The following is a 27848-nucleotide window of genomic DNA, read 5'->3' on the forward strand; positions in this document are numbered from 1 at the left end:
GGTTGTCTCTGTCTGTACCTTCTGTTATCAGAAGCATCAATCAGAGCACAGATCCCCAATTTTTGGAGGACAGGATCTTACTGCCCACCCTGGCCTCCACAAGCTGTGTGTAAACTGCTCCAGGATCATGAGCACAGCTGCCTGCTACTTGACTGGGAGGTGAGAGATGGATAGCTGCTGCAGAGCTAAGAGCTGGAGTGGACTGAAATTAACCATGAGTTACTGTCTAAGCCTTCCCTTGGAAGTTGCAAGCTTCCAGTAGACTCCAGGGTTCCAAAAGTGTTACATCAGACAGATTTGCTCATGTAATTGTTGTCTTGGTGGGGAGACAGATTCCTGGTGCTTCTACTCTGACATCTCAGAATTCTCTCTTCCATGAGTTTTAACGCATGTATAGATTACTGTAACTATCACCAAAATCAGGGTATAGAGGAGTTCTGTCACTTCTAAAAATTACTTATGCTGTCACTTTAGAGTGATAGCCTCTCACATCCCTAAACCTTGGCAACTACTGATTAGTTCTCCTTCACTATAGTTTAGTTGTTTGGGAATGTCATATAAATAGAAACCTATAGTATATAACCTTTTGAGACTGGCTTTGTTTACTCAGCATAATGCCTTTGAGATTCATCCAAGTTTTTGCATGTATCAATCCTTCATTCCTTTTTATTGCTGAGTGGTTTTCCATGGTATGTATGAACCATAGTTTGTTTATCCATTCACCCACTGAGGGGCATCTGGGCTGATCCAGACTTTGGCTGCTATGAATAGAGTTGCTGTGAACATCTGTCTAAGGGTTTTTGTGTAAACCTAAGTTTTCATCTCAATAGGGTAAATTTCCAGGAGCAGAATTACTGGGCATACAATAAGAGTATTTTTAACTTCTAAAACTTTTCATAAACTTTAGAAGAAACCACCAAATTGTTTCCCAAATTGTTTTTACATTTCCACCAGTAGTGTATTATGAGAGTTCCAGTTTCTCCACAGTCTCTCCAACATTTGCTGTTCTTAGTATTTTTACTTTATCAATTCTAATAGGTGAAGAGTTATATCTTATTGTGATTTTAGATTGCATTTCCCTGATGGTGTGGATCATTTTTCCATATGCTTATTTGCCATCCATGTATCTTTTTTTGGTGAAGTGTTTGTTCAAGTTTTCTAACCTATTTTTTAATTGGGTTGGTTGTTTTCTTATTGTCGACTGTGAGTAGTCTTTGTATATTCTGGATAAAAACTCTTTGGTGGATATGTGATTTGAAAATATTTTATTTCATTCTGTAGCTTGTCTTTTTATTTTCTTCAAAGTGTCTTTCACAGAGTGAAATTTTAAAATTTTAAGTTCAGTTTATCATATTTTTTTGTTTAATATATTGAGTTTTTGTTGTCATGTTTAAGCAGTATTTACCTAAATAAAGGTCAAATTTTCTCCTATGTTTCCTTCTAAAAGATTTATAATTTTACATTTTTTATTTAGATTTATGACTTAGCTTTTATGTAAGTTGTGAGATTTAGGTTAAGTACATTATTTCATATATGATGTCCAGTTACTCTAACACTATTTGTTGAAAGGGCTGTGGTTTCTCCACTGACTTGCTTTTGCATTACTGTGAAAAATTAAACGATTATACCAATGTGAGTGTATTTCTGCACTATTCTGTTTCATTAATTGATGTGTCTTTTTTTGGCCAGTATTGCATTGTTTTCATTACTATAACTTTATAGTAAGCCCTAAAATCTGGTAATGTGATTCCTTCATCTTTCTTCTTCTTTTTCCACATAATTTTAGCTCCTACTTTCTTTTCCCTTCCATGTACATTTTAATAAATTTTTTTTTTTGAGGAAGATTAGCCCTGAGCTAACTACTGCCAGTCTTCCTCTTTTTCCTGAAGAAGCCTGGCCCTGAGCTAACATCCGTGCCCATCTTCCTCTACTTTATATGTGGGATGCCTACCACAGCATGGTGTGCCAAGTGGTGCCATGTCCAAACCCAGGATCTGAACCAGCAAACCCTGGGCCACCGAGAAGCGGAATGTGCTAACTTAACTGCTACGCCACTGGGCCAGCCCCCCAGATACATTTTAGAGTCGGTTTACCTGTCTCTACAAAATATCCTGCTAGGATCTGATCAGAATTACATTGACTCTATAGATTGTTTTGGTGAGAATTGACATCTTTCTTATGTTGAGGCTTTCAATCTTTGAATGTCATTTATCTGTCTATTTATTTAGATTTTCTCTGATTTCTTTTATCAACATTTTGCAGTTTGCAGTATACAGAGTCTGTAAATATTTTGTTAGATTTATACCTAAGTATTTGAGTTTTAGAGGGAGATATTATAAGTAGTATTTTTTAAAAATTTGTTTTCTGGGCTGACCCCATGGCTGAGTGGTTAAGTTTGCATGCTCCACTTTGGCAGCCCAGGGTTTCGCTGGTTCGGATCCTGGGTGCAGACGTGGCACAGCTTATCAAGCTGTGCTGAGGCAGCTTCCCACATAGCACAAGAAGGACCTTACAACTAGAATATACAGCTATGTACTGAGGGAACTTTGGGGAGAAGAAGATTGACAACAGATGGTAGCTCAGGTGCCAATCTAAAAAAAATTGTTTTCCAATTTTATGCTGCTATTATGTAGAAATGTTATTGATGTCTGCATGTTGATCTTGCAATCCTGCAACCTTGCTAAAATCACGTATTAGTTCTAGGAGCTTTTTTGTAGATTCCTTGGGATGTTCTACACATATAATCATCTTCTTTGCAAATAGCAGTTTTATTACTTTCTTTTCAATATCTATTATTTTTGTTGCCTTACTACACTGGCTAAGACTGCCAGTATGATGTTGAATTGGAGTGCTGAGAGTGGGCACCCTTTTCTTGTTCCTGATGTTAGTGCAAGGAGCATTCAGTCTTTCACCATTAAGTACAATGTTGGGCATAATATTTTTTAGATGTCCTTTATCAGATTGAGGAATTTCCCTACTAGTTCTAGTTTGTTGATATTTTTTTTATCATGAATAGATGTTGAATTTTGATAAATGCCTTTTCTGTACCAGTTAATATGATCATGCACTTTTTATTCTTTACACTGTTAGTTTGGTGGAATTCATTAATTGAATTTCAGATATTGAATCAACCTTTTATTACCACGACAAACTCCACTTGGTCATAGATTATTATTATTTTTATACTCCTGAATTTGATTTGATAACGTTTTATTGAAGATTTTTGTGTCTGTGTTTGTGAGGGATATAGTTTTAGTTTTGGTTTTCTTTCTTCTTTTTTTTTTTCTTTATTTGTCTAGTTTTGCAATCTGGGTAGTAATAGCCTCATAAAATGAGTTGAGAAATGTTTCCTTCTGTTCTATTTTCTGGACAAGATTATATAAATATTTGGTAGAATTGGTCACTGAAACCATCTGAGTCTGGAGATTTCTTAGAAGATTTTTAACTACAAATTCAAATTCTTTTAATAATTTATTTATTTATTTATTTACTTATTTTGAGGTAGATTAGCCCTGAGTTAACATCCGCTGGGAATCCTCCTCTTTTTGCTGAGGAAGACTGGCCCTGAGCTAACATCTGTGCCCATCTTCCTCTACTTTATATGCAGGATGCTTACCGCAACATGGCTTGATAAGCGGTGCATAGGTCCACGCCTGAGATCTGAAACGGGAAACCCTCGGCCACCAAAGGGGAGTGTAGAAACTTAACTGCTATGCCACTGGGCCAGCCCCAATGTCTTTTTTATTGAGATATAATTGACATATAACAGTATATTAGCTTCAGGTGTACAATATGATGATTTGATCTTTGTATCTATTGCGAAATGATCACCACAATAAGTCTAGTTAACATCCACCATCACACATAGTTACAAATTTGTTTTCTTGTGATGAGAATTTTTATGATCTGCTCTCTTAGCAACTTTCAAATATACAATACAGTATAATTAAATATAGTCACAATGCTGTACAGTATATCCTCCTGACTTATTTATTTTATAACTGGAAGTCTGTACCTTTTAACCATGTTCACCCATTTTGCCCATCCCCTCTGTCTCTGGCAACCACCAATCTGTTCTCTGTATCTGTGAGTTCGGATTTTTTTGTTTGCTTGTCTTTGCTTTTTAGATTCCACGTATAAGTGAGATCATACAGTTCTTGCCTTTTTCTGACTGATTTCACTTGACATAATGCCCTCGAGGTCTAGCCGTGTTGTCACAAATGGCAAAATTTCCTTCTTTCTTATGGCTGCATAATATTCCATTGTGTATATATTCAAATTTTTTAATAGGACTGTTTAGTTTTTCTATTTCATCCTGTTTGAGTTTTGGTAATTTGTCATTTTAGAGTAAATTCTTCATTTTATCTAACTTGTTAAATTTATCTGCATAGAAATGTTTGTATCTCCTTATTTTATCCTTTTAATTCCTGGGGGTCTATAGTGATATCCCTTCCTTCCTTCCTGATTTTGGTAATTTTTGTCATCTCTCTTTCTATCCATGTCATTCTACCTAGAGCTTTATCAATTGCATTGATTTTTCTCAAAGACAGGCTTTTGTTTTCATTGATTTTTCTCTATTGTTTTTGTTTTTAATTTCATTGATTTCTTGTCTTTATTATTTCATTCCTTCTGCTTGCTTTGGGTTTATTTTGCTCCTTTTTGTCTATATTCTTAAGATGGAAGCTTAGCTTAATGATTGGAGCCCATTCTTTTTTTCTAATATAAGAATTTCATGTTTTAAGCATCTCTCACATTTCTTTTTAAAGATTTTATTTCTTTTTTCCTTTTTCTCCCCAAAGTCCCCTGGTACATAGTTGTGTATTTTTAGTTGTGGGTCCTTCTAGTTGTGGCATGTGAGATGCCACCTCAGTATGGCCTGATGAGCAGTGCAATGTCTGCGCCCAGGATCCGAACCTTTGGTATATTTATTTTTATTTTTGTCCAGTTCAAAATATTTTATAATTTCCTTTGAGAATTCTTCTTTTGTGATTTTTTCTTTCCAGCCACTCATAGAACTTGTCATTTGTTCCATATCTTTTGGTTCTTGGTTGTTATCAAGTACTAAATTGAAATATAAGCCATCTTGTGAAGGTTTTTAATACCTTCATTTGTTGTTATGAATAATAATGTGATATTCATTTACATTACTTTGTTAAGGATAATAATAGTTACTATGTATTGTCTTACTGTGTCCTAGGCACTATGTTGATCACTTTACATGGTCTTATCTCATTAGATTCTCTCAACAACACTTTCAGCTAGGTACTGTTATTAGCCCTGTTTTACAATTGAGGACACTGACGCGTATTTTAAGTGATTTTTCCAGAGTCACTCAGCCAGTAAGTGATATAAAGCTGGAATTTGAATGGAGGTTTGATTCCAAACCCCATCTTCTTAACCATTATACTGCATTTTCTTTAGTTATTTAATTTCTTGCCTTTCTAGTAACATTGTTAGCTTCTGGAAGGCAGATTCTATGTCTTATTTATACTGATCTCCTTTTCCCTATATCACCTGGAACAATGTTAGACACACAGTAAGGGATTGATTAGTTTGTGGAACCAAATTTAATGAATTAACTGAACAGGAAGAGAATCAAACCCATGACACTTGCCATGTTGCGCCAGGTTCTTACCAACTAAGATAACTTAACACAGTATCCTATAGAAAAACAACAAAGCTGACAAAAATGTTTGTGACAATGATAATGGCCAGGAGTTTGAGTCAGCAAGAAGGAGATTTGTAAGTATGACTAACTGGAGATGAATCCATCTCCAAGCTCTAGTTTTTGATTCTGGCCTTTAATCTGTCCTATTGCTTTCTATGGATCTCTTTCTCATACTTTGAATTTTTGAAACAGTTCAACTCTCTCACATGATTTCCCTTTTTTTTTCTTTTCCCCTTCCTCCTTTTTTAATCTTGAGGCTTTAGGTGAGCTCTTCACTATTTATTTAGGAAACATGTATATGAGTCTTACTATAAGGAAACATGTATATGAGTCTTACTATATACATGTACTTTTCTAAGCACTTTATAAATACTGACATTATAACAATCCTATGAGTTGGTACGATTATTGTTCCCATTGTACAGATGAGGGAACTCTCACAGGACTTTCTAATTGCCCATTACCCGTTTCCCATACCTAGCAGAAATCTGGGTGGCCCACTGGAGGTGGGCGTAAAGTAGAAACAAAAGCCTCTGCCTCTGATGTTGTCAGTTGCTTACCTCTTCAGCTCTGCTCCGGGTTTGTAGAGGGCAGTGCAGCTGTGTGAGCAAGTCACTTAATCACTTAGTGCTTTGGTTTTCTCAGCTATGAAATTGAAGAAAATGATACTGAATTATAATAAAAACTGTGAGGATTAAATGAGATGCTGCTTTTGACTACTTCACCCAGTGATTGGCACATAGAAATGCTCAACATACGTTAGATTTTTTCGTAATTATTGATATACAAGATCTTTTTATATGTTAAGCATAATTCACCCTTTTGCGTATATATATCTTGTGCAACTGGATTTTGAGGACCCATAACAAGACTTGTCTTTGTCTAGGAATTTATGAGTAACAAGGCTTGTCTTTATCTAGGAATTTATTAGTAACAAGGCTTGTCTTTATCTAGGAATTTATTAGTCATTTGAATCTTGATGTTGGTTTTATCTTCTTTATTTTTGGCCTTCCATGGTCCCTTGGGATCAGTCCCATCATCCTCAAGACTTAACTTTTGGTGCCCAGATATCTAATTGGCCTTGTGTAAATGCCAACATTCTTCTAAGGCCAATGGCAAAGCATAGCACCAGGGTCCAGCTTTTCCTGGATTATCATGTGATTTTTCCTCTCCTAGAGTGAGTGTTTATGCTGTGACTGTCACATAGGAGGGTCCAGGGGCAGAGTTAGGCCAGACTCTATTTCACCCCAAGCCTGGAATGGCTGTTAATGACCCCTGCTCTAGGCGCTGAGGCTTGAGCCGGAGTTTTCAGCAGTCAGTTTCTCAGAAGACAGAGTTGTCCTCTTGAATGACTCTGTTATAAAAGCCAGCCCAAGGAGGATGGAGTGACATTGCATTGGTCTGCGTCCTCCCATTTATGGAATGAGCCAAGCCCTGTTAAACTGTAGGATTGCGATGGCCTGGCACAGTGGCCTAAGAGCATTCTCCCCTTTGTCATCCCCTGAAAGCATATTAAGCCTCTGGCAGGGGATAAAGGAGGCGGTAGAGAGACTCCTGAAACCAAAAGGAAGGAAAAAGAGCATCTGTGACTCTCCAGTTAAGGTCATATTTTTGAGGGAGGGACTCTCTGATAGAAAGCAGCGAGGGGGATAATAAGAGTTTGTGGTCCAGAGTCAGATAAACCTGGGTTTGAATCTTGGCTCTGTTCTCCTGTGTGTGGCGTTGACCAGGTCACTTTGCTTCTCTGACCTTGGTTTCCTCATTAACAAAATGGGAAAAATAATTGTACCTATCTCATAAGATGCTGTAAAAATGAAGCAGGAGAGTTTATGTAAAGCAGTTAATTAGATACTTGACTAGAATATATGAAGTGCACATCATTGCCATCATCATGGCATTGGTAACAAGGAGCAGCAGTAAGAAACAGATTGGGGAGAATGAAAAACAGCCTTGGGGCTTCTGTGCTGTTCCCTTGGGTCTTCTCGTAGTGTCGCTTAGTCTTAGGCACACATCTGTGAGCTCCAAGAGAAGAGCTAAAGGTCTAGGGGGTCTGTGAGGTATAGACTGCTTTCCTATTCAGAGCACAGGGGAAATTCTGGTTTCCCGGAGCTGCTGGGTGAGTGAGTGTGTAAGAGAGAGAGTAAGAGAGTTTATGAGTGAGCAAGCTAGTGTCTTGAGGTCTACGAGGCCCATTGACTCTACAGTGGTTTTTGACTCAGCAGAGGTCACACATGACCCATCAAATCAGCTTTTCTTCAAGAGGAACAGACTGTCATTCTTTGCTTCTCCCTTAGTAGTTAAGGACCACTTGCCTTGAGTGATGAAGGAAGCTGCTTAAGTCAGTCCCCAGGGCCCTCACAAGGAGAGTTTGTTCCTGACTTGGTGGTTCTTGACTCATCAAGGGTTTCTAGTATGTGTTTTAACAAGTTTGGTATTGGGAAACAGTGTCACCACCCCATGCTGCAGACCGGTGTTTTTCTTCTTCTTTTTTTTGGTTTTGCTTTTAAGTCACAGAGCCCAGTATATAAAATAGATCAAAGAAAGCCTGGAAGGCTGCCACTTCTGCCCTCCCCACCCCTGCAGCAGCGCCTGAAGACGTTTCTAAGAAAGTTGGCAAACAGTTTGCGAAATACTGCAGCTGGCTCACTGGTTGTACTGGCTGTTTTATGCTCAGGTCTCTCTGTGGGGAAAAGGATTGGACGTGGCTGTGTAAATAAGCAGCCGTGCTGTGAAAAGTAGGTCTTACTGTAATAACAGAGCACTTGGCCGTCCAGTTCCCTTTTTCTAATGCCACCTGAGCTGCAGCATTTGAAGCAGTTGATCGGGACTGACTGAAAGTTTAGGGAGCACAGAACTCATTGTGTAATCAAGTGTTGTAACCAAAGTGTGTTTGGGAAGCGTTCGGGGGTTCTGAGGCTGTGGTGGTGCTCTTCAGAACATTGCACTTGATGCAAAATATGCTGCTTTTAATTTATTACACGTGTGTGCCAACTCCCGCACCATTTTACACAGAGAGCCACCTGTTTACATGCTTGCCCATATGGCATGGCATAACCTGACACATTTTTGTCTGCCTTTGCAGCAGAGGCTGTGTGTGACCTGGACTTTCTCTCTCTTCCTCTCCAGGCTACAGATGCACATGTTGAATGGAGCTCTTCTGGCCCTGCTGTTTCCTGTGGTAAATACCCGGCTGGTAAGTTCTCTCTTCTAGGAACGTACCAACAACATACAAAATTGCATTTGCTCACTCTTTCATTATCCAGTGCTTGTCCTCATCCTTAGCTCCTGTGCCCATGTGAGTTTTAAAATATCTTTATGTTTCACGTTGAGGTTTGATGCAGTCCTGTTTGGATACAGTGGAGCGTGATAGGGGTGGGAGTATTTTTTGAAACTCTGGGGCTGCGGTAAGAGTTTAGGCCAGAACCAGGACAGAACGAAAAAGCCATAGATGCTCTCGGAGAGGTTTCGTGGAGAGAACGGAGGCTGGGGGCCCCACCCATTAGACAGAGGCTTCCAGGTGTTCTCAGGGCCTCTAGTGTGGACTCAACCACATTGGCCCCAAATAATCTTCCCAAAGACTGTCTGCCTTGATAAGGGGCTCCTTGGACAAGAATCAGATTCCTCCCCATTCACCCAAACCCACAGAGTACTCTGGGCCACACACACACCCTGAGGCTAGCACTTAGAATCCCACTGTGGCAGGGGGCCGGGTGATAAACCAGCAGAGAGAGAAGCAGGAGCTTTGGGGCTGGGGTGGCAGTCCCTGTCCTCAGACTCCCACATGTGTGACTGTGGAGGAATTAGCTGGCCACATTAGAAAGCTCGGGAAAGAAATCATCTGTAATATCCTTCTTATTGCTTTCTATTTTCACGACTTAACTTTGCTTCATGCATTAAGATCATAGTTTAAATATCAAAATGATAATCTTTATAGTTCACAAGGTTTTTTCACATAACAGTTGTGTGAGGTAGATAGGGCGAGTATTATGGCCTCTCCTTACAGAGGAAGAAACTGACGTTCAGGGAGTCACACAAATTCTAGGGCAGAGTTAGGAGCAGTGCCCAAGCCTCCAGACCCTACACCCACCGCTACACTTCACTGTCTCTGAGGATTCAGCCACTCCCTTGCCACAAATATTCATATATACCCTTATGATCATTATACTTTTCTAGGTGCATATTGTATACCGATGGAAATTAAAAGAGAAGCAATCATCTAAAGCAGTGATTTTGAACCCTCACTATGCTCCAGGCTCACTTAGGGATACTTAAAAAAAACTGATGAAAAACAAACAAACGAACACGGATGCCCTGGCCCCACCCTTGAAGCGTCTGAGTTATTGATCTGTGCCGCAGGCTGGGCATAGTGTTTTAAAAAGTCCCTTCTAACATGGAGCTGCAGTTGAGAACCACTGATTTTGTGCAGTGGTTCTGAAACAATGTCCATAGCAGTCACCTGAAGCAATGGCTAAAATATGAGGCTTGCCAGACCCCACCCCTGGAAGGTCTGATTGAGAGGGTCTGCAGTGATGCCAGGGAAGGAACATTCGTAACAAGCCCCCACGTGATGCCGATTGCAGGGGTCCTCAGACCACCCTTGGAGAATCAGTGTCTTAGGCGCTTATAATTCAAAGTTACTCCAAGCATGTAACTCAAGTGCGGTCCAAGGACCAGCATCACGTGGGTGCTGCTTGTTAGAAATGTGACATTTCAGGCTCCACCTCAGACCTACTGCATCTGATGCTGCAGTTTTTATTTGTTTTGCTTTTTTTTTTTTTTTTTGCTGAGGAAGATTCACTCTGAGCTAATATCTGTCCTGATCTTCCTCTATATTGTATGTGAGTCACCATGACAGCACGGCCCCCATGAATGGTGTAGGTCCATGCCTGGGAACCAGACTTGAGCCGCCAAAGCGGAGAGTGCCAAACTTGACCACCAGGCCATGGGGCTGGCCCCCTGGACACCGAATTTTAACAGGATACCCAGGTGGCTCATAATGCCTAGCCCCTTTTTTCCAAAGAACCCAAAGCACCTTATAGATAGACCATTCGAGCTCTTGAAAATGGAAATGCCAGGGTTGGGGGAGGGCAGGCAGTATGGTCTCTGGCCTAACAGGCCAGGCACATTCAGTTCAGTGTTCCCCTGTGAGCTGGGATCAGCAGGCACAGGCTGCTGACATGGGTACTACACTCTTCCTTGTACATCCCCCACAATCTATGACTCGCATGACTTCACCTAGTGAACTATAGAATCAGAACTCCTGCCTTGGTCTCAGAGCCCTGGGGGATAATACCAAAGAATAGTGCAAATCAAACAAATTACAAACATATTCCTTCCTGGCTCAGGGATGTGGAACCGTGCTAGAGCAGAAGTTACTTCCTGCCTGTGGAGGTAACCTGCTGAGGCAGAGAAGTGGATCTAACGCTGTCTTATCCCTCTGTCTGGTCACACTGTTACTGTTTCCTCAGGAGCTAGAGAGATCAGGCAGATGGAAAACTGATCTCTCCATTTTTATCTCCAATAAACTAGGAGGTAAGGCACTGTTACTATTCCCAAGATCAAGGTGTCGGCAGGGTTGAGTTCCTCTGAAGCCTCTCTCCTTGGCTTGCAGATGCCTGCAGCTCTTTCAGATTCCAGGAAGGGGTGGCACACCAGAAAATTTCCCCTTGGGCTTATAGAATCAGCGATCCTGAATTTGAGTGCTTCTAGCCCACAACACTGGCCAGTCTCTGCTATCAACTGAGGTGGATATGGTTCCTCTACACAGGTCACCTTCAGCTCTTCCTAGTGAGACCTTTCCCCCAAGGAAAGCCAAATAATCTCCTTGGAGAAGCACTGAGCATAAACAGACAGCTTTATTCCCATTGTGCAAGCTTGAAAACAGAGGCCCATTCACATACCTGAAGTCAGTTAGAAAGCCAGTGGTTAAGTTACTATTCAATCAGTATTGTGTTACACCAAGGGTCTATATCTTCACTAGGCCTGCTGATGTTTCTTTAACATCAACAACGGCAGTAATAGCAGCTGGCACTTCTTAAGTGCTTATACTGTGTGCCTGGCACTGTTCTAAATTCTTTACATGGACTAATTTATTTAATCCTCACAATAAACTTAGGAGGCAAGGTAGTGTTATTATCCTCAAGATCAAGATGCCAGCAGGGTGGTTGTTCTCTGAGGCCTCTCTCCTTGGCTTGTAGATGGCTGCCCTCTTGCTGCCTCTTCACACGGTTGTCCGTCTGTGCACGCACACCCCTGGTGTCTCTGTGTGTCCAAATTTCCTCTTCTTGTAAGGACACCAGTCAGATTGGATTAGAGCCCACCCTAATGGCCTCATGTTAACTTCATTACCTCTTTGAAGGCCCTAACTCCATATACAGTCACATTCTGAGGTACTGGGGGTTAGGGCTGCAACATACAAATTTGTTGGGGGGGGGGCGACACAAAATTCAGCTCATAACAGCTATACTACTCTATGCAGACACAATGTTTCTCTCTCTCTCTTTGCCCCCTTTCTCTTTCTTTTTCTTTCCTTCCTTCCTTCTTTCCTCCTCTTTCTTCCTCTCTCTTGAGACAGATTTGCTATTATATTTGTTATATTAACACGTAATACTTTTCAAATAAATGTCAAGCTTTATAGCCAACCAGCTTATCAAGAATGTTCAAGTAACTTTCCTTAACATTGACACTTCTTTGATGAGCTCTCTCTTAACTAGCAGTTCCGTTCACTCTGGTGAATAATCTTGGCGCTCTTTTTCTAAAATGAGGCTGTGATTCCATTTGCATGTGTCTTGACGGTTGGTTTTGGTCGGGTTATTTTAAGTGGTTGGGACCCCTCCTGGGCTACTTCTGGCCTTCAGAACTTTTTGCTTTGCAACCCCTTAGTTGATCTCGATTGACTTGACATAAGACACAGGAAGATAGGCAACTCTTTCTTAAGCCTAATGATCCAATTAGGCAGGAAGCCAGCTTTTGACTTCTTTTCCCCTTCCTTCTTAGCCCTTTATCTTTTTATTTTCCTCCCCCTTTTTTGCTCATTAGCAATAATGAGGAAGCAAGGAAAATAAAATGAACTAATTAGTGTGTATTCAAGTAATATAGACATATGTACACTCACACATGTAACGACAGAGAGAGAGGGAGTTGGAGGAAGTTGCCATAGTAAATTCAAGGATTTGGGGTCATCAGTGAATTTCCACATGTGGTGCTCTGTCCTGTGACTCACTGGCACCAGGATTCAAAGACCAGCCAGAGAATGCGCAAGTCCCAGTTCCTCCTGGTTCTCCAGCTTAGAAGCTGACACCTTAGAAGAAGGGACGTATATTCCAATGGCCCATATTACAAGTAAGTGCTCTTTGCTGCCAGGATTCTGGGGAAAGTCTCTTTCTGGCTTCAGATGAAATGTCTTAAGGGTGATTTCTCTTTTGCTTCTTGGAAGGAAGGAGGGGAAGTGCATCATGGCACTATTGATTATTAGACTAGCAAGTTGCTGAAAGCTTGTCTGGTCTAATGTTATCTTTGAGAGGGGGAATTTAGGATAAATGACTTGCTTAAGAAGCCAAGGTGGGTACCCCTAGAACCCAAGTTTCCTGACTCAGACTTCAGAGCTCTCTTCCTATCGTATGGCTGAAATTCAGGGCGGGTTTGAATGCTAGTGAGTCAAGATGCTGGCAATGCTTCTTAGCGTCCCTTCATCTGAAGTTGAGTCCTAGACTTCTTTGAGAAGCTGAAGATGACTATAGTGCCTCTTCTCAGGTAAATGCACAAACACAATTTTGCATAGAATTTCTGGAGGGACACAGACTGCCACCTCCTTCCCCTCCCTCCACAAGTCCATCCATGGACCCCATGTGAAGATAGCCCCGCCGAAGCTGTCGGTAGTCCGTGGCTTAGAGAGTAGATATACTGCCTAGTTCTCCAGCTCCTTGTTATAGCCAGTGACTTTTTGGCCTGAGGGTGATGTCTGGTTCCTTATCTATGCCTATGAATTTGCAAGGAATATCATCCATTCCAGGCTAACCCACCTTCTGGAAAGTGAAAGCCAAGAGGTGGATGCCCATAGAACCTGGTTACGTATTAGCTTTTCAGTTACAGCTCTTACCTTGCAAAGCTGATGATCTGGCACTCAGAATGAGGCAGTGGGCCCAAGCTGATCCCCAGCCCTGTTCCTTTTGCCTCTAAGGCCCGTGAGAGCTTCTTCTGAATGTGGAGTGTTCTGAGCAAGGGAGGTTGGAAAGGGAAAAGAAACTTAAGACACTGTATCAGCCCCCTTCCCAGACCGAGCACTCTAGCTTGGCCTATATTTATGTTTGCAGCCGTCTGTCTGCTACTAGAATAATAAGAAGAATGATTAACGCTTCTTTTTATCAAGCCCTTTTCTTCTGTAAGGCCCGAAACCTCAAGTATATTATTATCTCATTTATCAAAATTGCTCATTCTTATGTGTCCGTGTTGATCTATCATTTTAGTTCCTTTTTTTCTCCTTTACCACCCCTCTCCTTTTGCCCAGTCCTTTTTCTCTGTTAACTGGTTCTTTTAAATGTTCTTAACTCTCAGCCTGAATGCAAGAGGTTAGTAATGATGTTTTCATTACTAGGGCGGCAGCCCATCATTCTCAATCATTATCTCAATGTTCTAGGAATGCAGCTTTGCCGCTGGCACACCTTGTACCCGTGTGTGCTACTTGGAAAACTTTGCTGTCACCCATGCAAATACGCTTAAGAATCTCACTCTTTGCTAATTGGCATATTGAGATGTGCTAATCGACCTAGAAAAGTTATTTCTGTGACTGGAAAATTGAGCTATTTAAAAAAGTTATAGTTTGGATTTGGGGCCTGGACTAGGGACAGAATGTCCCTTTGCTTTCCTGAGAGTACTTAAAATATAAAAAGTTGGCTTCAGAAGAGGCCTTAGCTTTATGAAGAATTGATTTGAGCAAAATTGTGCCTCAACCTACAAAGGCCAATATGTTTCTGATCAGATGAATGCAAAGGGTGTGAGGACATGGAGCGTGTTGAGAAGAGTCTGTGGTTCCTGGTCCAAGCCAAATTAGAGAGACTATGCTAGAATATGTCTAATTACTACCTTTATTTTAAGATTGATCTTTGAGAGTCTTACGTCCTCCATGGATCCAGCCTAGTCACACTAGTCAATCCACAGATTTTTATTGAGCACTTTTCTATGTCAAGTGTTGTGCTGTATGCTGCAGGGGATGCAGAAGCAGCCAGGGTACATTCCTGGCCCTCAAGAAACTTGCAGTTTAGTTAGAAAAATAAGGGATAAATGCCTGAAAAGTTATGACGGTATTCAACTCAAAATCATGAAAAAGGAAAATCACAAGGAAATTCAGGCATAATTACTAAATTGTGATTGTTCTGAGTTCCAAGAGATGGGAAGAGGATTATTATTAGAATTTATTGAGCACCTACTGTGTGCCAGGTAATTTACATATGTTATTATTTAATTCTCGCAAGAACCCTCTTTTACATATAAGGAAACTGTGGTTCAGAGAGATGAAATGGCTTGCTCAGAGTTACACGTTTGTAAGTGCTAAAGCTGAACCTGTGCACTTTGCACTCTAACACACTGCCTCCTGGAGAGATCATTAAGTGCTCCAGAAAGCTTCACAGAGAAATAAAGCCTGAACTGAGCCTTGAAGACTAATTAGAATATGCATGCAAATTGCAGAGGACCGAGGCAGTTCAACTAAGAGAATGCCCTGGCCAGCGTCATGGAGGTAGGACACAGTAAGCTCCTCACTGAGATTCTGAAGAGCAGGATGGAGAGTCGTGAATTCAGTTGTATATATAGACATTGCCACTTATGTGCAAATCACCACAAGACATCCTGGGTCACTGCTTCTGTCACATCTCTTAGCCCTTATAGTGTTTAGATTTTGTGTGTATTTCTTATCTTTTTTGGTTCTCCTGATAAGAATTCCTTACTGGTGCATGGGACTTTGCAAAGGAAAGCTTTCACAGATAGCTCATCCTAGCGTAGTTAAGAGTATGGACTTGGAGATCAGGTTCTCTGGCTTCATATCCTGGCTGTACCACTCTGTGTGTGTGTGTGTGTGTGTGTGAGAGAGAGAGAGAGAACCAGCGGGGTGGGGGGGTAGTAGGGAGGGAGAGGGAGAGAACTTCTCTAAGTTACTTAACTTTTGTGGATTAAATTAGTTAATGTGTATAAAGCGTGTAGCACAGCACCTGGCAAATAGGAAGCCCTCAGTCAGCGTTAACTGTTAATTATTAGTCTTTGATCCTCACACAAACCCTCTGACATGGGTATCGGTTAGCGTCTCCATTTGAAAGTTAAATAACTTGCACAGAGACACACAGAAATTGGCAGAACTGTTGTGAGAACTTGGTCTTTCTGATGCTAAAGCTCATGGTCGTCCTTCCTCCTCTTTTCTAATTTTTTTTTTACAAAAATAGTACATATTCACTAAAAAGCCATTCAGGAGTAAAAGGAGAAAGCTAATCATCTTACCCCACCAACTTTCAGTCCTATTCCTCAAGGGAATAGGACTCAAGTCAATTGTGTTAAAGGTTTGTGTGTCTTTCCACATTTTTCTTTTGTTCATAAATGCAGATAAGGATCTTCATATTTCTAGGTGTTGATTTGTTTGGGTTTAGGCTTCCTACACAATTGGCATTACACTGTAAACATTACTCCAGTGTATTTTCCTTTAACCTGACAGTAGATAATCAGTAACCTCTTCAGTTATGGATGAATCTCATTCTTTCTAATAGCTGCTTAGCACTCCATAGTTTGGTTGGACTGTGCATTCACCCTGTCCCCAGGTTCCCAGCACTGCAGCATAACTATACCCTATGGGCAAGAATAGTTATCTTTGTGGCCTCTGTCCCCTGCGGGGCCTCGTACCCAGCCCACGGTAGGTATCCACAGATAGAATAAATGGATTAGTCAGCCAGCCTGAACCTCTGTATTCCTCAGAGCAATTCCAGGGGAACTCTCTTACACATGTCCTGAGATCTTGGCTGTGAAGACAGAGGGATGATAGATGATATTTTTCCCAGGTGAATTATTTGTTAAACCACTTGAAATAATGATATTTTCCTGATTACAGCAAAAGACATATTTACTGGTGAAAATTTCTGAAATACAGAAAAGTATAAATAAAAAATAAAAATCACCACCATTGCAATGGTGCTTATTTTTCAATAAATTAAAAACAGCAACAGAAAGCATGAGGCTTTTGTGCCTTTGTGTTTACAAATGTATAAATGTTTTCTTTACAAAAGTAGTATATGTTGATAATAAGAAAAAAAGTAGAAAATACAGAAAAACACCAAAATAAAACAGAAATCATTGAGCAGCAACAACTGTTAACATCGTTCGCAGCATATTCTTGGTCTTTTTGTGTCTGCGTAGAAGTTAAGAGTTAGTACAGTGTAGTGGTCAAAAGTGCTAACCCTGGAGCCAGCCTCTCTATGGTTTTGTGGCTGCCTCATCTGCCTTTATAGCCATGTGACCTTGGATAAGTGACCTAACTTCTGCCACCCCATTTTCTTATCTGTAAAATGGTGCTCAGGTGAATGGAGATCATGTAGGGTAAGCACTTAGCCCAGCGCTTGGCTATAGTAAGTGCTGTTTCAGTGTCGCATGTTGTTACTACTATTCCTAATATTATCTGAGAAATTGAGGAGGTTCCTGTCAGCATGTGCTTTTTGATGTTAGTCTCCGGCGCTTTGGCCCCAGCTCCCTGAGCTGCTGGGTGATGGTGGAGTGAAGGGGGCTTTGTTTCTGCATTAGCCTTCCTGAGTGAGATTAAAATTCCTCGGGAGGCTTTCTTTTCCACACTGACTAACCTTGCCTTTGTTTTTTCCATTGGTTTCTGAGACAGCCTGTTTGATGAGTGAACTGGCTCGCCTTCGCTCCTCCCTCTTGACAGGTGAATTAGGTTCACTTCTGGTTTTTCTTCCTATTTGAATAAAATGTCCAGACCTTTGGGTTTGTCAGTGAGGTCCAAGCCCCTCAGCCCATGGAGGGAGTGGCAGCAGTCAGGGAGAGTGCCAGAAAGTAGGCTTTTTGCCTCCAGAACTTGCTAGTTCTTTGCCTTGGTTCTGTTTTCCTAAAACAAGCTTAGAAGAAACAGCCTCCAGCACTTGGAAGCAAGTGCTATTTCCCTCTCTCCAGTCCATGGACCAGTGGTTCTTAACCCTGGCTGCACATTAGAATCACCAGGGCCGATTTCAAAACATACCCATTTTCAGAAAGCACCGAGGCAATTCTGATGTGCAGCCGGGGCAGCTCTGCTGTGTGCCCTGTTCCCTCCTGTGTACCCTCCCTGCCACTGACTGGGACTTGGGGCTTTGAACAAGTTGATGTCACCTCATCGAGCATCAATTTCCTCGTTTCTCCAATGGAGTTAGTAGTGTCTGCTCTCTCTACCTCACAGGTTATGAAGAAAAGATAACAGAACGAAAGAAAAACGAGAGATAGCAAAGGGCTTTGAAAGTTTAAAAGCACTACGCAAATGAGTACTTGCTTTTTTCTCCAACCCTTCAGTCATCTTTTTTTTGAGGGGGGTTTAATTGAGAGAGAATTTTCATACCATAAATCTATCTTTTTAAAGTGTACAATTCAGGGTGTTTTTTAGTGTATTTACAGAGTTGTACAACTATCACCACTATTTAATTTTAGGATATTTTCATCATTCCCAAAAGAAGCATTGTACCCATCAGTGGTGCCTCTCTATTTTCCCCTCTCCAAGCCCTGGAAACCACTAATCTACTTTCTGTCTCTATGGATTTGCTTATTCTGGACATTTCATGTAAATGGAATCATACAATGTGTGGCCTTTTCTGACTGACTGCGTTCAATTAGCATAAAGTTTTAAAGTTCATCCATGTTGGACCATGTATTAGTGCTTCATTTCTTTTCATGGCTGAATAATATTCCTTTATATGATATACCACATTTTGTTTATCTATTCATCCATTGATGGACATTTGGTTGTTTCTACCTTTTGTCTGTTGTGAATAGTGCTGCTGTGGACGTTAGTATAAAAGTATCTGTTTGAATGTCAGCTTTGGGCTAGATACCTAGAAGTGGAATTGCTAGATCATGTGGTAACTCCATGTTTAACTTTTTTTTTTTTTTTAAAGATTTTATTTTTTCCTTTTTCTCCCCAAAGCCCCCCGGTACATAGTTGTGTATTCTTCGTTGTGGGTTCTTCTAGTTGTGGCATGTGGGACGCTGCCTCAGCGTGGTCTGATGAGCAGTGCCATGTCCGCGCCCAGGATTCGAACACTGGGCTGCCTGCAGCGGAGCGCACAAACTTAACCACTCGGCCACGGGGCCAGCCCCACCATGTTTAACTTTTTGAGGAACTGCCAGGCTGCTCTCCAAAGCAGTTGTACTGTTTTATATTCCCACTGGCAATGTATGAGGGTTCCAGTTTCTCTGCATCCTCGTCAACATTTTTTATTGTCTGACTTTTTTTTTACTGTAACCATCCTAATGGGTGTGGAGTGGTATTTCATGGTGCTTTTGATTTGCATTTCCTTGATGATGAATGATGTTGAACACCATTTCATGTACTTGTTGGCCATTTGTATGTCTTTGGGGAAATGTCTTTTCAAGTCCTTTCCTATTTTTTATTGGGTTATTTGTTTTTTATTTTTCAGTTGTGAGAGTTCTTATGTATTCTGCATACCAGACTCTTATCAGATGTATAATTTGAAATATTTTTTCCCATTCTGTGGGTTGTTTTTGCATTTTATTGATGGTGTCCTTTGAAACACAAAATCTTCAAACTTAAATCTACTCTCTCTAATTTTTCTTTGGCTACTTCTGCTTTTAGTGTCCTATCTAAGAAACTATTGCCTAATCCAAGATGACAAAATTTTATAACTATGTTTTCTTCTAATAGTTTCATGGTGTTAGCTTTTACTTTTAGGTCTGTGATCCATTTTGAGTTAATTTTTATATACGCAGTCATGTGTTGCTTAACGATGGGGATATTCTAGGAAATGCATCATTAGGTTATTTCCTTGTTGTGTGAACATCATAGAGTGTACTTACACAAACCTAGATGGTATAGCCTACTACACACCTAGGCTAGATGGTACTAATCTTATGGGACCACTATCGTATATGCAGTCCATCAGTGACTGAAACCAAATGTCATTATGTGACACATGACTGTAGGGTGAGGAAGCAGGCTAAATTCATTCTTTTGCGTATGGATATCCAGTTGTCCCAGCACCATTTGTTGAAAAGGCTCTTTCCTTTTGAAATGTCTTGAAACCCTTGTCAAAACTCAATCAAAAATAAAACTGAGGGTTTGAGACCAGCCTGGTGGCATAGTGGTTAACTTTTCATGCTTTGTTTCGGTGGCCTGGGGTTCATGGGTTCGGATCCCGGGCATGGACCTAGCAGCACTCGTCAAGCCACGCTATGGCAGCTTCCCACATAAAATAGAGGAAGATTGGCACAAATATTAGCTCAGTGATAATCTTCCTCAAGCAAAAAGAGGAAGATTGGCAGCAGTTGTTGGCTCAGGGCCAATCTTCCTCACAAAAAATTTAAAAAACATAATAAAAGTAAGGGTTTATTTTTGGATCCTCAAATCTATTCCATTGATGTATATGTCTATCCTTATGCCAGCACCACACTTTCTTGATTACTGCAGCTTTGTAGAAAGTTTTGAAACTGGGAAGTCTGAGTCTTCCATATTTGTTCTTCTTTTTCAAGATTGTTTTGGCCGTTCTGGTACCCTTGCATTTCCACATGAATTTCATGATCATCTTATGAATTTCTGCAAAGCAGCCAGCTGGGATTTTTATGGGGGTTGCATTGAATGTAGACCAATTTGAGGAATATTGCCGTCTTAACAATATTAAGTCTTCTAATCCATGAACACAGGATGTCTATTTATTAAGGTCTTCTTTAATTTTTTTCAATGATGTTTTATAGTTTTTGGAGTATAGGTTTTGTACTTGTTGCATTTATTCCTATATATTTTAATTCTTTTTGACGGTATTGCAAATAGAATGGTTAATTTGATTTTCTGATTGTTCTTTGCTACACTGTAGAAATAGTTCCTCTTTCTGTATTGATCTTATATCCTGCAACCTTTCAGAACTAATTTATTACTGCTAAGATTTTGTGTGTGTGTGTTTTTAAAGATTTTATACAGACAAGATCATGTCTTCTATGAATAGAGATAGTTTTACTAATCCTTTCTAGTCTGGATGCCTTGTATTTCTTTTCCTTATACAATGGCTCTGGCTAGAACCTCCAGTACAGTGTTGAATAGAAGGGGTGAGAGTGGGCACCCTTGTCTTGTTCCTCATCTTAGGGGGAGAGCATCAGTCTTTTATCATTAAGTATGTTAGCTGTGGGTTTTTTGCAGATGCCCTTATCAGGTTGAGGAGGTTCCTTCAGTGACCTTTAATGAATGTCTATTGTTGGGAACTGAGGGTAGTAGGATGTTTCTTGAAGTGGAGGTACTTAGTCATTCAGAGTTTGGAATTGCTTAGGGTGAGAAAATGCCACTTCTTCCCAAGGAAGGCATTGTGAGGTTTTAGGGGTTCCAAGTTCTCTACATTCAAATTAAAACATAGAATCTTAAGCATATTTAAAAGAACAGTCAAAGTTAATAGAGTGTCTGTTAAAATACAATGATATTGCATTGCCATGAGGGAAGCAGAGGGAAATAAAATGATACTTCAGAGCTGACATACAGTAGGAGCTCAATAAATGCTTATGGGATAGCTAGTATGCTTAGTGTAGGTGATTAGTCAGTTCTGACTGCCATAACAAAATACCCTAGACTGAGTGGCTTAAACAACAGAAATTTATTTCCCACCGTTTTGGAGGGTTGGAAGTCTGAGATCAGGGTGCCAGCGTGGTTGGGTTCTGGTGAGGACTCTCTTCCTGGCTTGCATAGGGCTGGCTTCTTGCTGTGTCCTCACAGGCCAGGGACAGAGCCCTCAAGCTCTCTGGCATCTCTTCTTATAAGGACACTAATCCCATTATGAGGGTCCTGCCCTCATGACCTCATCTAAACTTAATCTCCCAAAGGTGCTACCTCCAAGTACCATCACCTTGGGGGTTAGAACTTCAACATAGGAATTTTGGGGGCACAACAACATGCAGTCCATAAGAGTAGGTTAGAATACTAGACACACCAGTATGGCATGGCCGAATTTGAAATTTTAGGGTTCATAACAGCAAAGGTAGGGAATGGCAGGCACAATCAGACATTCATGATAATAGCTGCTGTGTATTGTGAGAGCCTCTGTATGGAGGAGAGCCCAGAACTGTGCTAGACTCATTGCTTCCCTCATCTCAGTTAATCCTCGCAACAGCCCTGAAATGTAGGTGATTGCATTTATATAGAGGAGTAAACTGAGATGCAAAGAGTTGTTAAGCAATCCACCCAAAGGTACGCAGCTAGTGGGTTGAGAAGTTGCAAATTAGAACCCAGGTTTCTGTTTCCAAAGCTCATTCTCTTCCCACTGCACCACCCCAGCTTCCTCACTGTACCCTGGGTCTTTGCAACTCAGAACGTGGTCCCCAGGCCAGCAGAATTGGCCTCCCCTGGGTACTAGTTAGAAATTCAGACTCTTGGGCCTCATCCCATATCTACAGAATGAGAATCTGCATTTTAACAAGATCTTCTGGGGATTAGTGTGCACATGAACGTTTGAGAAGGGCTGGAAAGCAAGATTGAGAGAAAGCAAAAGGACCAACATATAGTGTACAAAGGAACAAAGGCAACTCAGTACTACTCAGCTTTTATTCCTCTTCTGTTCTTTCCTTAAAGAGACTTATCTTTGAACAGTGGTAAAGATGGACATCTTCCTAGTCAGGCATTCAGCTATTGTAAATGAGGCCTAAATTATAGGGCTTGACGGAAGTTCAGATATTTTGCACTTTATTTTATGTAAGTTATACCTCAATAAAAAAGAAAGTTACTAAAAGAAGTTAGGAAGTGAAATCCACTGCAGGTGAATTTTAAAACTCGTAGAGCATAAATAGATGAGTACCCAAAGCAGAAGTTGAATATTTATTTTGAGTTTTGAAAAGGATTAAAAGTTAAATGCTAGGAGTTCTAGATGCATGATATACCCATGCACAATGGCATCTAGCCAAGTCGAGGAACACTGTATGAAGCAGTTGGTCTTTGGCCACATGGAACAGGACCAGGAGCCAGCACAGGCCTCCAAAAATACATTATTGTGAAACCATACACATTTTGTTTGGATAAGATTACTCAAATGTTAATTAGGGAAAGCCAGAGTGTATCTGGATTTTGGTAAGTCATTTCACTGAGTGGCTCATGACAAGATATAGAACTGTGCACTTGAGAGTGGACAGTGCAGTTATCTGGCTTAATGGTTTGTTGAACTAATTTAAGGAGTTGATGGCAACTTAGATGAAGGCACAGGTGACTGAAGTGTCAGATTTGCATGTGTTCCAAAGCTGGAAAGCAAAGCTATATTGGGTGACAGTTTCAATATTCCAAAAGGTCCTGAATGATAGCATCTAAGGAACAGAAAGGAAATTTCATAGAAGTAAAGGTACAGTCCAAATACTTGACTTAAAAAATCAACTAGACCTTAGAAGTTGAGAGCTGCAGAGGTCCTTAGAAATTTATCTAGTCCAACTGTGTCATTTCACAGATGTTAAAGCCCAGAAAGGGGGAATGACAAGGTTGTATGGCCAGTAAGTGGCAACTCTAAAATCAACGCTTAGGTCTCCTGACTCCCAGACCAGTGCTCTTTCCACCGCCCTGGTTGCATAAGTACTGAATGGGATGCTCTATGTGTGTGTGTGTGGGGGGGTGGTGGGGGGGTTGGGCAGGGAGGCAAGGGGGAGGTGTTTTCCCACAGCAAACAATTCTGTGACACCAACTGGGTGTTCTACACTTTAACTCATTCCGATACTATCTACCTGAAGGTAGCATCAGATCCCACAGGTTAAGGGCTTAGTCCTATAAGACTGCCCCCACTTCAAATGCCAAGTCCACGTTGTTACCTGTGCTTCTGACTGAGTGGCTATGAATTGGTGGTTCCCGCCACCCCCTCCTTGGGTTTGATGAACTTGCTAGAGCAGCTCACTGAAGTCAGAGAAACATTTACTTATGTTTACCAGTTTATTAGAAAGGATATTTTAAACGATACAGATGAGCAGCCAGATGAAGAGGTGTACAGGGCAGAGTCCGGAAGTGTCCCATGTGCAAGAGCTTCTGTTCCCATGCAGCGAAGGCGTGCCACCCTCCTGGCCTGTGGATATGTTCACCAACCCAGAAGCTCATCAATTGTTCTTGTTCAAGAGTTTCTGTAGAGCTCGATTGGTGGCCACCCTTTCCCAGAGGCAGGTGGGCATGGCTAAAAATTCCCACCCTCTAATCACTTCCTGGTGACCAGCCCCATCCTGAGGCTATCTAGGGGCTCCACCCTAAGTCTCTCATGAGCAGAAACTCAAGTGTGCTCAAAAGTGGCTCCTTTTGAGTAACAGAAGACACTCATCACTCAGGACATTTCAAGGGTCTTAGGAACTTTGTGCCTGGAATGGGGACAAAGACCAAATATATGTCTTATTTATCCTAGATTCCTTGGGTAGCAGCTGTTCTTAGGAAGAAACTTCAGGGTTTAGTTAAGCTCCTTAACTTCACTCAGTTTCCTCATCTGTAAAACAGGAATAATAATATTACCTACATCATAGGTATTGTGAGGATTCAATGAAATAATTCTTTGTTAGGTGGCCACTGAAAAGATGCACGCGGTCTTCAGTCACATAAACAGAAGGGAGAAATAGGCAAAGCCCTCAGGATGCTCTCTTCTGACCTCAACAGCTGTCCTCCCAACCTCCCCTTATGTTCCACACACCTTGGAACCTGTAGTGAGGTGACTTGAGACTTTAAGACAAACTGAGGGTTTAGAAGTCCAAGGGGACGGTGATGCCTTCTGGGTCCCTGTATTTTATATATCTGTAATTTTATATTATAGAAAATTGAAAATATATACAAAAGTAGAAAAAAATACCTGAATGTATCCATCTCTCAGTTCAACCATTATCACTCATAGCCAGTCTCTTTCTTTAATCGGTATGCCTCACTTCACCTCAAACTGCTCCCTCCCCCAAGCACTTATCCCTGAAGGATTTTGAAGGAAATCTCGTGTAATTTTAACTGCAAATATTTCATTATGAATATCTAAAATGTGAGGACTCTTGTAATATATATGTAATCATAATGCCATTATCATACCTACAATAATTAACAATAATTCCTTAATATTCTCCAATACCCGGTCAGCAGAGCACAGGCTTCTAATCCAGCCAGTTTGCGCTTCCAGTCTTGTTTCTGTATCATCAATAGTCGTTCTCTGAGCCTGTTCATATTATAAAATGAGGGTGATCATAATTTCTAAATCTTCAGTAAGGTGATGCATGTAAAGTGTTACCACAATGCCTGATACATAGTAGTAAGTACTCAATAAAGGTCAGCTCAGATGCTTATTTATTAATAATATTTAATAATATTTATAATCAATATGTTAATTTACAATCAATAATTTATTAAATTATTTAAAAATTTATTTTAATTAAAGCCAATAATTTATAATTAATGTATTAATATTTATGACTAATATAATAACATTAATAATGCCTTTAAGAATAGTTTTGACTTAGAATCAAGAGGCATATTTGGAGCCCAGAAAAATGATTTTTTGGGGGGGGAAGCAAAAATAAAAATGAAACAACTTTCAAAGTGTCTCGAAAAGCTACAAGAGAACACTGGTATAAATTGGGAAGTGGAGCTGGAAATGATAGGGTCCTTATAGCTTCCCTCCACTGTATATAGTTTATTCTCCCCGCAATTCCTGTTCATTGTGGTAGAAGCATGTGCATATTAAATAGCTCCCCTCCTCAGCCAGAAGAGAGAGGAGAGCTAGCTGGGATGGGGGTTGCCAGTGCTGGAACTGATTCAGGGAAGCGAGGGGTACCCACTGCAAGCAAAAGGGGGATGGGCTCCTCAGAGCCCTTGCTCAAGAAATGAAGCCCCAGGTTCCCTGGGTGGTCATGAGCTTAAAGCTCCACCTTGTTGGGGACTGGTCTGAGCACCCCTCCATCTGGGCATCAGGTCTCGGGCATGAGGCTGGCTCATCCTATTGTGTTGTTCTTAGAATCATTTCTCTTCCTCTGGGACAGCCTTGCTCTCTGCTGCCTGTTCCAGGCATCAGCTGAAAGCTTTTTAATAAAAATGGAACCCAAAGGAGGGGTGATAAGGTATCTGATTTTAACCTGAAGTGAGAGAACACCAGATGTTTCATTCTGTCTGAAGGTTTGAGGGAGGAAAAGCAATTAGCAGCTGCTACTGATTTAGCAACAGACACCTGCTAAATGAAAATCTGTAAAACCAGCCAGGCTTAGCACCAGAAGTGCATATGCCACTTCTCAGGCATTTCTGGGAATTGTGAATTATGTTGGCCCAAAATAGGAGGGGGGTTCGGTGGGGAGGGGGGTCTCTAAAGAAGCTAAACATGTCCGTGTAGACCAGGAGTGTGTTTTTCTAAGGTGACGGTAACTTAGAAATGGCTATTTGGTGGGTGAATGGAGAGGAAGAGAAGAGAATGAATCTTCCAGAAGCTGCCTGTGTACTCCCTGCGTATGGCCTGATCCACAGGCTACCCTCTGGGGGCCATCCCATAGGGGCGGAGGAAGGGTGGGGGGAAATTCTGCTTCCCTTCCCTTCTCATCCAGAGCACACCTCTCTCCTCCAGCAAGTCCCCTCCAATGAGTCTGAAAGCAGGGAGGAATCCTCAGCACTGGGCTCACGGCGGCTCCTGCCTTGTGATGGTTCCAGACTGTTGGCTCTAGGAACCGTCTGGACATCTTTTTTTTTTTAATTGCCTTTTCTCCCCAAATCCCCCCAGTACATAGTTGTATATTTTAGTTGTGGGTCCTTCTAGTTGTGGCATGTGTGATGCCACCTCAACATGGCCTGACGAGCGGTACCATGTCCGCACCCAGGATCCAAACCGGCGAAACCCTGGACCGCTGAAGCAGAGCGTGCGAACTTAACCACTCAGCCATGGGGCCGGCCCCAGGGACATCTTCTGCTGAGCTTGTGCTTTGCTTTAGCTGGGAAGGAGGCTTATCCATGGCTTTCTCCTTTCCAGAATTCTTTTCCAAGTATATATTAGCTATTGCTCTCCACCTCCGTTCGCCTGAGGCACAAACTGAAAGACAAACAATGGAAACAGGAATTCATGAAGAGGGCTTTAGGGGTGCGTGCGTGTGTGTGTGTGTGTGTGTGTGTGTGTGTGTATTTGTTGGAGGTGTGGGAGGACACAAGTTTCTATTTGGAGTGGGTGTTCAAGATAGGACTGATTAGAAAGAAGGCCAATTTGTAGGTGATCTAGATGGTGTTGAAAGAATTGGGGCACTCCCATTTGTGCCTCATACCGCATTCACTGTATGTAACTGCTGTTTCTCAGTCTCCAAACTAGGCCAGAGGTCAGCTGCAACTTGGGCCAAAGGGATGGGCCCTGTTCTGTTTCTCGTCTTGAGCAAAGGGATGGCAGCTTTCCCTGTGAAGCAGAGGTCAGGGGGTGCTGTCGGCAGATGCATGGCCAGAGCTGTCCTGAGAAAATACTGCCTTGAACTTTATTCCTGGCAAGGTGTTTCAGTGTGGACTGAACTCCTACCTCCAAAGGTGGAAGCAAGAGAAGATTCTTTTTCCTTTAACTGAGTAGGCCCTTAAGGGAGAGCGGTCATTCCAGATAAGTTTGCATTTCACTTCCTCTGCCCTGCGGTGCGAGCCAGGAGGGAAAAAGGAACAGTGAGTCAAGGATAGAGGGAGAGCTAGGATCCGCACCCTCCAGCCAGAGTTGGGGGTAATTTCACCTTCTCTGGGCAAGGGAGACACTGCATTCCCATCAGTTAGTTCCAATAGGTGGAATAACCATCGAACAAATATGTATCCTGTGACTACAGGCTGTCCTAGAGAGAGATCCAAGGACGCTGTCTATGATGGAGTGCGCCAGGTGCACTCATGGTTCTCATTAAAGCAGCCAGGCCTTCCTGGGCTGAGCCCAATGAGCGCAAGTCACCCATCGATCCACTAGAGGTGGGTTTCTAATACATTACATTCTTAATAATTCAAACTAGCTTGTGTGCCAAAATTCAAATGACGTCTCAG

At 41.4% G+C, this 27848-nt stretch overlaps 1 protein-coding gene across 6 annotated transcripts in view; it reads left to right on the forward strand.

Moving 5' to 3' along the window:
- TMEM164 (transmembrane protein 164) overlaps positions 1-27848 on the forward strand; it is a 256816-nt gene that overhangs the window by 87513 nt on the left and 141455 nt on the right. For all 6 annotated transcript variants that reach the window (XM_070603869.1, XM_070603867.1, XM_070603866.1 and 3 more), the window contains one exon: positions 8795-8861. In XM_070603869.1, the coding sequence (XP_070459970.1) occupies positions 8802-8861 (60 nt within the window). In that variant the 5' untranslated portion in view covers positions 8795-8801. The remainder of the gene's footprint in view (positions 1-8794; positions 8862-27848) is intronic.

This window comes from Equus przewalskii, chromosome X, assembly GCF_037783145.1.
Source record: "Equus przewalskii isolate Varuska chromosome X, EquPr2, whole genome shotgun sequence".
In the NCBI taxonomy this organism is placed as follows: domain Eukaryota; kingdom Metazoa; phylum Chordata; class Mammalia; order Perissodactyla; family Equidae; genus Equus; species Equus przewalskii.